Raw genomic sequence first — 14,253 nt, forward strand, 5'->3', positions numbered from 1 at the left:
GCAAAGCCTGCAAAAATAGCACATGCAGAAACAAAATACTGGATTTCTGTGAAGGAGAAGCAAATTATTATATGCAGATTAGATATAAGTAGAGACAACTGTTACACTTCTACCAGAAATACATAAGCAAAAGTTCATAAATGTTTTAATAACGTAACCAACCTTTTTGAGAGCTCCTGACTCTTTCCATGCCATTCTATCTTCAGCACTACATTTAACAGAAAGTGCTGCCAAGGCTTGAGTATACAATAAAGTGAAAAGCACCTTTATAATGCAGGTGAAGTGTTCTGTAAAACAAAGGAAGTAATTTTTAAACATTTCTATTTTTAGCAAATACATTTATTACAGTCTTTAGCTAAAGAAGTGATGCTTCTCAAATGAAAAGCAAAAACAACATGAAAAGCATAAAAGCACACAAACCAAGATAAGTATATTTGCTGGCTTTCAAAAATGACTTGGCAGCCTTAGTGAACTGAACAAGTAAAGAACAAGTCATTTTCCACTGCTCCATATGTTCATCTTAATCCTGATCAGCAGTAATCCCTCCTAGGGACTTGGTGATATTACAGAATTCTGTTTTGTCCAAATGTTGCATCATGGTAAGCTACTGATTACCAATAGCTGCAACTAATTGGGTCCTGTAAATGTAAACAAGCATCTTCCTGTACCTGTTGGTAACGATTAAACCATCTTACATTCATGCAAATACTGGAAGAGTTAAGTTACCAAAGAAATGCAAGAAGGACATTTAGCATACTCCATTTTCTCTCTCTTCATTTCCCAGTATGGATCCAGGCATATAAGACTTGCTGCAAATCACTCTTTAATGAGTACCTATTTACCAAAGTTCATGTGAATACATAACTAGGAAAAAAGATAGACTGTCATTTTAGAACTTGCTTTCTTTTAAGAAGTCTTTGATAACACTTTTTCATAGTATTTCAAGGGCTTATCTCCTACATACAGGCTGCAGGAGAAAGGCTTTGAATCTTTTCTGGGAAGCTAGCTTAGTCAATATAGGACTTCCTAAAATTGGGACAGGAAAAAAGGTAAATGTGATCATTCTCTGAAATCAAGATACGGTAACCATCCATTTCTCTCCTTTTACTCCAGGCTGTACTTCCCATCTCAAATAATCTGATTTCTTAAAAATCTAGGCAGATCAAAGATGTTTCCATCATTACTTACACCATTCCTTAAGCATAACAGTAATATATTATCTAAAACAATGTATACAAAAATGAGGGTTTTTAAGTCTACTCAGGCTTTGAAGTTAAGCAAAATTTTATTTACAGAAACACCTCACAAAAATTGGGTTAAACTCATTTTTCTCCCTAAAGGATTTAAACAAGCTTCGTACATGAAAATGAAAAGGCGGTAAGGGAGATGAATTGCCTTGTTTCTCTGTTCTTATATCTAACATCAAAACACACTACTGAGTTCTAAAATGAATACAAAGTCTGAATATATAATGAAGTCTGAACTAACAATTGTTTATTTAACAAATGCTTACAAATTAATGCAGATGTGAATACTTTTTAATGTCACTGAGTATATACAATAAGCACAATTTAAGCACCTAAAAGAGCATTTGTAACTATGTAATAAAAATTACTTTTTTGTATTGTCTTTCTACAGAGCTTACGTTAAACATGACACTGAACACTGCTATATTTCACCAAACCTATTCTACAGTAAGTAGTATTATAATTGGTTTTCGTCTCCCCATTACCCCAGAAGGAGAATCCACCAGATCCGAATAGCTCTTTAGGCCATACATTTTTTCTCTGCTGAGACCTCTATGTTCTTAGAAATCCTTCTTATGTAGAAATCCTACATAAATGATGTATTTATTTTTACACCTAAAGCAGCAAAACTAGACCACTGGTCAACATTTACTCATCTGCCACAATCCATTTCATCCACTAGATCTGTTCTGCTGAGGTCACTATACAGTGCTCACACGGGGTTTCTTAGCACACTACAAGTATTTCACTTTTTAAAAAATCTGATTTCTGTTAAATAGGATTCCTCCTCATCCCTATCCCCACTTTATACCTAATTATTAAATTCTTTAGAGATTTTACGTTTTTGTATACTATAGATTTAAAAATAAATTGATGTTCTTGTGTTTACTTTCATGATTAAGTGATTATGAATTAGGTTTTGGAGAATACAGAATTGGACAAAAAATACACTCTCACATCTAATACAGGAAAGTGGTCTGGGCTATTCCTCCTATGAGGTCCTGACTTCTGTACAAACAAATTTAATCCTGCGTTTTTAGGAAAATATCAGAGGAGCAGCTCAGAGGCAGTATGCTGTGTAATGAGAGCCCAGGCTTTGAAAACAAGTATTCTACAGTCAAAAACATCCCACGGGAGGGGCACTAATACCACAAGTTGTAGGACCAATTGTCATTTAACTATTATGTGATCTCTCTCATTTGTAAAATGCAAGATATTTGACATCTGTAGGTATCCATAATGTTAGAGCCGTTATGTTCTCATCTACCACAAAGAGCTATTTTCTTTGCAAAGAGCTATTTTACTTGCCTTTCTGTGGAGCATGCTGGGGCTGCTCGGTGTTTTCCCATGGCCCCCTGGTGGAGCCTGTGCACTTTTGTCAAGTCTTTTCCCTTTAACTACCCTAAGGATTGCTAGTATATTTGTATGTTGTGATGCTTTTGGTCCTTTCTGTTGCAACTGATATACTGTACAATATTCTGCACTAGAATACAGTTAGGACTTGCATGTTTGTACACAAAGACTAATGTGATATTATTCTGACAGACTAAAAATTGTATTACTGGGGCTAGGTCACGATAATCAAGACAACTTAGTGCATAATTTTTGTATTTATTTGTATACAATATCAATAACTGCTTTTATGTTTCTATTTTTTAAACTTTAAGCAAAACTTTTTGGACCCAAATTACTTCACAGCACTCCATCCCATTATGTGCATTAAACAACTCCCCTTTAAATATAAAGCTTATACAAGAAACCCTTCTAGAAGCCTAGCATTAGCTTTAGTGCAAGAAGTGTGCAGATGAATGCATTTATTACTAACAATATGCATCTTTCATTTAACTGTGATAGCAAATGAGATGGTGCGTGCTGTCAGGCAATGACTGCAGAAAGAATCCACAAAGCAAATCAAATACAAAATGAAGGACCTTTTTTAGTGAACTCAAAAGGGCATCTTTATATTTATAGCCTTTGAAAATATTCTTCTTCATCTGAAACTTGAACAGTTATTTGAAAAAATAACTTCAGAACAAAGGGAGACAGCACTGAACTTCAGATAATTCACGAAAGGTATAGTGAAAGTCCCAGTATACAGATAAATATTTCAGCTTCCACATTGAAATTGGATACTATTCAAGTTGATTACATTCATTTTATATTTAGTCAAGATCCTTACCCAATCATTAAAGAAAAGTGTTAGTGTTCGCCCCAGTGCTGCTTGCTCTATTTCCGTTGCATGACATTGAAGCTTCCTAGAAAAATGTGTGTCAGAGCATCCAGATCAGACTCTTTGGCATCCAGGCCTTATCAGAGTCGAGAAGAAAAAAGAAAAGGGGACTGAACTTAGGTATTACATGCCAAGGAAGAAAATCTTTTCTACAGAATATATTAGTTGGGCTAAACTCTCAGAACAGCCTTTGAGTCTATCACTCCCAAATCACGGATCTCTTAGCAGCACTGCAGCATACACTAGGGCACCACCAGGCTGCATAACAGGGCTCCAGCAAGCACCCATGCTGCTGCGTGATGCTCCTCACACATGGCACCAAGCACAGTGCCAGGCCACTGATGGCCAGATGACCACTGATTCTGTGGACCTACTTGCCCCATGCTCACCCAGACCCAGTTTTTAAAAATACTTTGCAACACTGGTATTTCTCCACTTTCAAAGCAAAGCAGAAATTGAAGCCGCATGAACCTATGAGCGCTAATCTGCCCACAGGGGTCCCAAGTCAGGTACCATTAATGGTGACTATGAAGAACGTCCATTTTGAATTAAGTGACTTGTTCAACATATAGAAATTGTGTTGCAGATTAGATTTCAGTTTATAAGGACATATTTAAGTTTTTTTTAAACCTCCAAGCCACTGTCTCCGTTTCTGTATTAGCTTTCTTCATACAGAATATCATTTCCTACTTCTGTAAGAAAGGAGCTAGAGATCTTACAAACAAAATCTTAATTTTCTATCATTCACTGTTGATGAGTCCTAATTCACAACACCGTGAACTGCCCATCTCATGCATTACAACTGCCACAGAATTGAACCAGAAACGCCTATGTGGATTATTATTTAGTCTTGTACAAATTTCTAAAAAAACACAAATTGTTTTTTTAACAGTGGTTATTTTGCTGATTACTCTACGCAGGAGGTACACTATCTTCTCCATTCTGTTCTTTAAAAAATCTGCTAAGTGCTCGTAAATGCTCTGACCTCCAAAGTTTCTCCTGTAAAAAAAAGATTTAGTTTGTAGTGTTCTTTCTTTGTGATGAATTAAGAACAATTTTCTTCTCTGAATGAAAAGGCTGAACAGTAATGGCATTTTTATTGCTTTAATCGATGTCAGATTGAAAAAGATACCAACACCCATTCACAAGTTAACAGGGTAGTTAACACAATTCCCCATGCTGTATCTAAAGGGCAAAAGATGAAGTTTGGGTCCTTCCTTACAGAACACTAGTTTGTTTATTTCTCTGTTTTAAAAACACAGTATAAACAAAAAGGATTTTGAGTATGAATAGAAAGATGATTTAATACTTTAGTTTTAGTTTCCTGTAAGGATGCAAATATTGTTTCTCTGAACACAGCAACAAACCTAATAAACGATACTACAAAACCAGTACCATTAGAAAATCACGTCGACGCTAAAAGAGGAAGGAAATCTTTCATTGATTCTAAACCCTACAGAATCACCATTACTGGGAGGTTCTGCACCATACTGCAGCACCATCTCTTCTGCAATGTCTTCTGCAATGTATTTAAGTCTATTGTTACTGGAAATCATCTGTCAGGGCACACAAGCATCAACCCTGTCTGAACACTGGTGTCAGTCAAGTCCACAGCTCCCGCGCCCTGCAATCACTCCAAAACAGCAAAGAACATTCAGGAAGCAGCAGGGTCAAACATACGGCTTTTTTCACCTTGTCACTGACCTGCCACGCGACCCTGCACAAGACATTTTACCTTTTCATGCATCAGCTCTCTACCAAGGATTAATGATATTGGCATTCAACTCTGTGACCTACACACCCATTACAAAAGTTCTGAACAAATATGTTATTACCTGTTTTTCTGAACTGCATTCTACACCTCAGGACAGAGCATTATGAAATACTTTCTCTTCCTTCTGCATTACTGTTTTGATTAAACAAAAATTAGAAAGATAAATGGCTATTTATTTCCAATTTAATGCTTTGTAGATTTGGAGTGGTTACATTCATCTTCTTCCTGCCACTTGCCTCATTCCTTTCAAAAGCAACTCATACTAAAGCTAAGAGCACAATCAAAACGTGCTACTGATGTGTGGTATTTTACGGAGTTCTCCACAGGATGCCTTACTATTATTAACTGAATGCTGTCTTTCCTATGATAAAGATATACTTTCATAAATGTTATTCTTCAATGCTTGAATATAAACTACCAAAAGACTTATTTGTACTTGGACTTCACCTCTACCTTCCTTATTTTTCAGAAGAAGTTAGTCTCATCATGCTTTAATTTACTGCTCTTATTCTTTTGAATGCAAGTTAATTTATTTTAAAATTCTGGTTAAAGAAAAGTATGTTTTTGACAGTATGCTTCCTATTCCTTTTTTTTTTAATTTATTTTTTAACTTCTCCTAGTATTTTCATATTCTAATAACTGATGGGACATATTTAATCCATAAATATGTACACTGAATCAAAAAAAAACCCACAATGTCAACAGACGCGCACACAGTTGCTTGAGCTGAATTTGAACATTCAATAGTAAGGACTGAACACCTCTTCAGTGGAAGCAAATTTTTTGTTAAACTTAGTAAATTAGGCATATACATCAAGAACAGAACAGTCCCCATATTTACCTACTCAGAAATTAGCAAAACCTATTGGGTATCAAAATTGTGAAACAGACCCCCAGGCAGATGTTCATTGTCAGTGAAGTACTAAGATGCTTGTTTGTTCTCTTTTTAAAATAAAGGTAAAGCTATAAATAATCAAACCAGAGCTCAGAGGGGCTGAACTACCATCTTCTGGACCATACTTAAAACTAGTAAGCTGCACTACTAGTTTCAGTTACTCCTTTGTTACAGAAAAATAAATTTACGTTTTAAAAGTTTTGGGTTTAGCTATGAAAAATATGGTTCTCAAATTAATATTTATTCCAAATTTTTCTATATGCCGTCTCTATTGTAGTTGCTGCATTACAGCAATTATCATCTTCATATATGACCACCTATTATACACAACTGCTACAATTTAAACTCTGAAAGTCAAACTAAACTACAAGCTTTCACCCTTAGGCAATCAGTTCAACTCCAAGTATTGAGACACCCCTTTAGGAAAAGTGATGAAGGTCAAACAAAGGACACTTCTTCAGCAAAACAACTTAAATAGTTTTTGCTCAGTTCTTGTATCTTTACTGAATAAGCTGACTGATAAGGTGAGAAGACAGGGAACACAGATAAGCCTGTTGAACAACAACAAAAATTTCTGTTCAATGTCACCTTCTGTAGATAAGGCAGAAACATTATTTTAGACTACACAGTAGACAAGCTATGATTTATCATCCTGGAAATCATCATGAATGCACCCTCATATAAATAATCATTTAAATATACACGTTTGTAACATACCTTTGTGCAATGGTTGAGGCATGGTTAAAATCTGGATGAGCAAAAGGGATGAGACATCTCTGTAAAGTACAGGAACTTCTGGCAGCTCTTCGCTTATCAACCTGGAAAGAAAACCCAAAGAAGATTACTTAATATTACAATATCATTCTTCATGTTTTATTACACATTAAATGTTAAATAGCATTACATTTATTATCGAGCTTATAGAAGCTAAACACCTGTCAAATCACTAATTGATCTTTATCTTAAAACCATTTAATGTTACTAATGGATTGTAATAACTCATAACTAAGTTACCATTTGGGTACCTAATTCTTGTTAAAGTATTCCAAAACTGTCAAAAACTGCTTGAACTAGTTATTTCTATATACGGACTCAATCGATGTCTAGTATTTCACTTTAAAAGCTTTAGTCCTAAACTAACAAAATATAATGCATAGTAACACAGTAATTTTTTAATTTTTTTTTTTTTCAAACTATGGCATTTCACAAATGTTGTAACAACAACTAATCCTCAATCTGCATTAATGTTATGGGGACTGTTCCTGTTGGAAAACAGTGAGACCTTAGAAAAGGTATTGCTTTTCTTCATGTAAGGAAATGAACATTCAAGCAGCTATCACAGGTGGGATTATCCAATTATACACACTTCATTAAGAACTCCACAGAGTTAGAAGGACAGCAAATATGCACATAAAGAGATGCTGCAAACTTTCAAACTATTCAGATTCATTTGATGCCATAAAATCACCTTATAGCCACAGTCATAAAAGCAGAGTATGTTTGTAGATAGGAGGTAGTGTCTTTCTAGTTGATGTAACAATGTTGCAGGACACATCTCAAAAGGTTCAACAGCCAAGTCAAAAATGCAATATACATCCTCCATTAGCACCTTTCCTCTCTGCAACACTCACAGAAGAAAGTGCTGTTTGGATTCTTACTCACATTGCCAAATAGTTTTGGTGCCAAATAGCCTGGTGCTAGTTAGCTGGCTGTTAAATGCCAATGGAATAACTGAGGAGATGTTTGAAGATAAAAATGTTGTGTTTTTTTTTTTTTTTTCAAAGTAATACAGGTATTGAAGTTGCTAATCTCACCAAGTTTCTCTAATTTTGCTATTAACTATACCTAGTTTTATTTTATGATTTATAGCATTGATTTTTAAACTAACCATCATTATGTAACCATGGGCAATCTCTTATATTACCTCTAAACTTTGATTTTTAATTTATATATGAATTATTGTGAAAAAATAACTTTGAATAAGGTTAAGACAAAAATGTAGATATTAAATCCTGGTCACATTTACCTACAAGCATATCAATATCAATATTATTTAACTGTCATGTAACAATTAGGTCAAATAGCAACTCTGGCAAAATTAGGAAAGATTCTTCTATATACAGAATACTGTGACTGACTAGCAACATTAAAAATAAGTGAACTCATTTTCACATGCAGGAACAACTGAATAATTTGTCAAATTTATTCATTTCATACAAATTGGAGAAGTAAAGCCACATTAAATGTCAAGGTTTTAGATAAGCTGCTTCAGTATACTTAAAGCAGTGCAGCTTATTAAGCACTTAAAAACTGCTCTGTCATATGCTAAAATCCTAAGCAACTTTTTCATTATGACACTGAAACTGAATTTGTAAAACCTGTTTGGAGTATGGAAATTATCCATCCTGTTATAATCCCCAATGCATATGGGAAAGCTTGATAAATGTGACTTTACAAAAAAATTCTGCCACAGAAGCAGCAAATAAAATGGAAGCAAGTTAAATTTCATATGGGACCGAAGTAACATAAAGTGAATCAATTGTATTGTAGTTGTCATCTGTAACCATAAAGAAAAAGAGAAGAGGTGGGGAACTGAACGGCACAATGAAATACAAACATACCAAAATAAAAATGCATTGCTTGGTTTTCTCTGAGGAACTGACCTCTCCTCCAGTCCAAGTTAATTGGGCTGCAACTCTTTCTGTGCCAATGTCAAAGTTGCCTAACAGCTGAGAGCATAACAACCCTGCCTCTATATTCAGCATCCTCTTCCCTGATAGAAGTTATATGGGAGTCACTTCTTTGGGAATGGATACATAGAACAGAAAACTCTGTTCTACTTCGAAACAAGCAGCATCTTTGCCTACTTACATCCTCCTCCTTCCCCTCTTTTCTCAGCCACATAAACTTAAAATTTTTGTTTGATGCTAACTCCAACTGTTTATTGAATTTCTAACTTTACCAAGTGGAAGCTTTGAACTTCAGGCCTCTTAGGACTGTCAGAAACAGAAAACCTGAGATACATGGATAAGGATACAACTAAACAAAGGCTTAATCGATGAGGACAAATTTATATTCTTTTTAGTATTTGCATGGTGAGAAATACGGCCTGCAAATCCCAACCCGCAGAAAGGTCAGAGGAATACACAGCTACTGATGTTAATAATTAGAAAGGAGAACTCTATTATTTGTTCTGGCTACACTCTAGAATATAATTACAATTTCATATTTGTTCTTGTGTCACAGCAGATTTTGCAGCAGGTCAGTTTCTTGTTATGCAACATGGGATTTCACTGACAGTACTAACATTAGGCATTTCCCATTCTCCCTTTCACCACTGTGCCCCCAGCACTCCTCTGTCACCAATTCCCAGCATATTAAAAATAACCTTTCTAAAAACAGATTAATTCACTGACTTTGTAGATGATGCAGCCTGCTCAAGTTACATCAGCACAGCCGAAGGTAGTGAGTTACAGTATAGGAGAGGGAATAAACAGCTAAAAGCAATTACTCTTGAAGCTGGCATTGCTGTTGAAACTGACATAACATGCCCTGAGACACTGGTGTTTTGGGTACTGAATAGATCATGCAAGTCTGTTGCAGAGTTGCAAGCAATGTGTGTATATACTATCTCTTGCACAAACCTTAACTAAACCCTTGTCCCATCGTCCTACCCTGACTATCTGCAGAAAAAGTTTTATTTTTCCCATTTGACAACAGTTTGTGATAGCAATGTGACTTTCCTGAGGCTCCCATGCACAGTTGCTCAATCCTATCTCTGTCCTGCAGTTCATTGCCTCAGTACAACACTACAATCACTGAAGCGATCTAGCTTAGAACAAAACAACAACAAAACACTTCAGTAAAAATAACCTAGAATATTTCAGTGTTTCAATTCATCATGCAGTTCCCACCCACTTCCCAACAGCTTCTACCGCAAAGACCCTTAATGCCTTACTGAATCATTTTTTTTGCCAACCTACATTGTTTGTCAACAAAGGAAAAAAATCATAGAGATGTAAATGAAAAAAAGCATAACCTTTTATTTCGTGTTTACCGTTCCTGAAATTCAGGCTATTTGGACTAGTCCATTAAATTCACATCTGGGTCTAGTAATTATGGCCTCCAGCTGCTCCTTCTCTGTCCCCTGCCAGAAGCTATTATTCCCCACTTACACCACAATAATTGTTTATTTGATCACCACTGAAACCAGGTCTGTCTGTAATACAACAATTTGCTTAAGCACAGCCTGTGGGACCAAGTATATATTACATTGGACTGAATGAACCATATAGAAGAAAGAATCCACTACACCATTGTGTGAAACATCCAACGAGCGCCATCTATTCTGAAGAGTTTGAAAGTTCCTCAGATTTAGGTTTCACATTTTCCTTTTTTTTCTTTTCCTCCTTCAAACAACAATATTTAAGCCTTTTTTTCATACAGTATCTTCTTGTCCAGAAATGTCCTTATTTCTACTTTACCTTGGTGTTACTGCATGAGCTCCTTCCTATTTTTTTTCTCAGCTGCCATTTTCAACTACAGAGTGATCAAGGTAGGGTTGTGGATGATGACACTTCGGGAGGTATAGCACAGCAATTCTGTGAGTCTTTACAAATTACTTTGATCAGTTCTACCAGAGACACGAAATCTAAGGCATAAATATATGAATAATGATAGCTGGGTTGTAGAAAACCAAGCTAAAAATGTGAGTTCTACATCTGGATAGATTTATTTGTAAACATTTATGTATTTAAAATAAAGTAATTAAAATTAAATAAGGATAAAACAATGTAAGAGGACTTATATTCATAGATTTTTTTTTTTTAACTTTGAAAGTTATCTTTCTAAATAAATAAGGATGCAACTAACCTCTTTGCAAAATTACTTTCAACTGAGATTAATTTTAAGTAAAAATTACAGAGAAAAACATAGCATATTAGTAGGTGTTTTTTTTATTAAAAAAGTTGAAAATCTTGGTTGAAGCACAAGCTGCTCCTTGATAATATAGGTTTTTATGCAAGGTGAGTAAATTAACAAGTTTGGTTTAAATTTATATTGCTCCTGTGACTTTCCTGACATTATATCGTTTGGAATCAATGACAATAATATAGTCAGATCATAAAGATCTTTTCCTCTCATTGACATTTTTTCTACAAGTCTATACTTAGTTTTATGTACTGGTCAGAATTTATATTACTTGGTTAGCCTCAAAATGGCACAGTGCTGTCCACATTTTAAATCTCCCGTGGTATTTTTTTTTTTTCTACCACCCTCTTAATCATCTTCAGTTTACAGCAGTGTATCACCTTCTACTTGCTCCAAATACTCTCTCCTGTATCTGGAAAAAATACACTATTCTGGATCTCTCAAAAGGCTCTGTGACACTAATAAGAGTGCAATTATATCATTCACACCAAACATGAATGCCATCTTAAGTGCAACCACTACTTCAAAATTCTAAAATATAATTGCCGATATCCCTCTTATGCTTTAATCTATATATTGAAAACATGTTTCCAATTACACGTGAATATCCCTCCTCTGCAAGCATTCTGGGGCCTGCAGACCAAAGCAGGTAAAACATTCCAAGAGGTGAACAGCAAAATTCCAGTTTGATTGCATCCGTACATCTGAACAGTAACTATTTCATGGCAAAACAGATGATCTCTCAGCTATAGCTTCCTAAACCATTTAAGACTTGATAGTGCCAAACCAGCATCTACAAGTCTATCAAGACATCTTCTGAAAAAACAGTACAGAAAACAAGAGAACTGCTCAAATGCATTTTCAACATGCAACACCTCTGTTAAGCATGCCATTATGCTCTATGGTACCAATCATTTCTAAGTGATTCAAAACACAGACTACTCTAACTAAATTCATCTTGCAACAATCTAACCTTGATAAAACCCACGTGTGAATTCCACCAAGTCTTCATTAGTGAAGAAAGTTGCTGTGTTTTGGAAGATGTGCATAAAAAATCAGCCCCTCTGTTAATAGCTGCTTCCAAAGCCAGCAAGCTCCTCAAATACCAACACGAGAAGTGCATAGATCAGTCCCACAACCTACCCACATGATCTTAGTCATAACTCAGTCAACTGTACTCCAAATTTATTAACCATTGCTCAACCTAGGTCAGGGCAGAATCACATGAAAACAAACTTGCAAAGAGGCTTGAATGCATGCTGAATAAAATACGTTTTCCAGTTACAAAATTCTTAATGTTTTGTTAAGAGATTATAGATTTAATCTGTTAATCTAATCTAATTACTGCAACAATCTAACACTGACAGCAAAACAAAGGCCGGGATCCAAGAACACAAACAGTAAAGTCTCAAACTAAAAGCAAGCACAAACGTTTTGATAATTTTTTTCCTAATTTGCAGATTAGGATTGTGGCATCACTATTTTAGATTAATTTTTGAAATCTCACGATGCTTTTGAAGCACACTGACAAATATGCAACTGGACAGAAACTAAAAATACATTCCTTTCAATTTTATTTCAAAGTACAAAATGGAGACTTTAGCTCTGAAGAAGTTGCTCAAGGTGCCAGAAAGAAAAATAAAATAAAATACACATGGGCACTGTTTTCCTCTTATGATGTTAACTACCTGCTAAAGCAAGAGTTCTAAAAATATTAATCTGGTTTTAGGCAAGAAAAAAATTAGTAATACATGACTTTTCTGCTCCCTGTCAAGGTAGAATCTGATAAATGAAGAGTCTTAAGTCACGTATGGAGACGAGTCCTTGCATAACACAAATACCTAACTCCGTGTATTATACTGTTAATCCTTGTACAGTTGTATATACAAGATTAATGTTATAAAAGCAGACTCAGGTAAATAACTTGCTTAAAACAAGAAGTATGATGAAACTTTTAGCTTGGACTTGTATTAATTCTCATAAGTATTCAGCCTACTTATGTTATTTCTGTAACAGCTTTACGAATTGACTCTTGATTTAAATTTTGTCTAGCATCCATACAAATTATTGCAACAATCTACTTACCCAATACCATGAAATTTGCATGTGCCTAAGCTTCAGAGTGGTATATTTAAGCTTTAACTCTAAACTGCAGTGTGGCCAAATTTCAGGTAAAAGAAAATTTAAGATTTTTACAAATATATATATACACACAATTTTTAGATGTTAAGTTCATAAGCCTACCTCACAAAGAATTGAATTTAAGACAGAACGTTACTAAAAATCTCTCTGTAGAATGTTTTGTTAACAAGGTAAACCTGTTATTTGGTAACTTAAAATACTTGCTCTGGATTTTTGTCCTGCATTGGCTGGGTTAGTTTCCTCCAGGGATTGTACGCAGAGTCAATACTGTAGAGGCGCATGTGCATGGCCAACACATGGAAGAGCTGATCTGAAAATTGGAAAAGAAATTGCTGATTATTATATACAATAATATAAAGTATTTTACATTAAGCTACCAGTGTTTATGTTTTAAAAGGATCCTGATATATTTCTAACACAAAGCTTTTATTCCTCACTCATATAGAATTTCTGTCTTCAACATACCTGAAATTAACCTAAGGTTTCTGGAAGTGCTGCCCTGTAGCAGGAACACTCCAGCCCTTCATTCTTAAAAGGTTTTATTATTCTGTCTTCATGAAGTTATTTTGTTGATAACTTTCGGAAGAGAAACAAACAGATCTTCTGACCACACCATAGCAATGCTTAGGCAGCAGTGGTCTTCATAATGGCAGAGATTTGTCTGTACAACCTTCAGACAAAGTTTGCTGATAATAATCAATTTCAAAACATCTGTACAATGATTGAGAAAAAATATCATTTGTAAAACACTTCCAGACCCTTTTGAACGAAAGAAACTTAGTTTATAATTCATGCACATTATTGCAGTAACACATTGCGCATTATTGCCTGTATTAAAATACACAGCTTTCATTTCTCTATGAAAAGAAAGTGAAAATGAAAATTCTCATTTCTCCTACAATCAACACAAGTACAGATAAGATCCGATCCTTTCTCCCTTAAGCAAGCCAAGATGCAGGCACAATCTACGTAGACAGCATTTTCAGAGAGGTATGTACAATAATAATGTCAGACATCAATTTTTTCTGTGTTTATT

The 14,253-nt window shown here is 35.0% G+C and overlaps 1 protein-coding gene across 1 annotated transcript in view; it reads right to left on the reverse strand.

The window, feature by feature from the left end:
- The window catches only part of UBR3 (ubiquitin protein ligase E3 component n-recognin 3), a 105,471-nt gene that overhangs the window by 11,141 nt on the left and 80,077 nt on the right, over window positions 1–14,253 (reverse strand). Inside the window, 3 exon segments of the mRNA XM_050711635.1 lie at window positions 163–287; window positions 6,864–6,964; window positions 13,422–13,527. Of these exon segments, the coding sequence (XP_050567592.1) occupies window positions 163–287; window positions 6,864–6,964; window positions 13,422–13,527 (332 nt within the window).

Source organism: Cygnus atratus, chromosome 6, assembly GCF_013377495.2.
Source record: "Cygnus atratus isolate AKBS03 ecotype Queensland, Australia chromosome 6, CAtr_DNAZoo_HiC_assembly, whole genome shotgun sequence".
Lineage (NCBI taxonomy): Eukaryota > Metazoa > Chordata > Aves > Anseriformes > Anatidae > Cygnus > Cygnus atratus.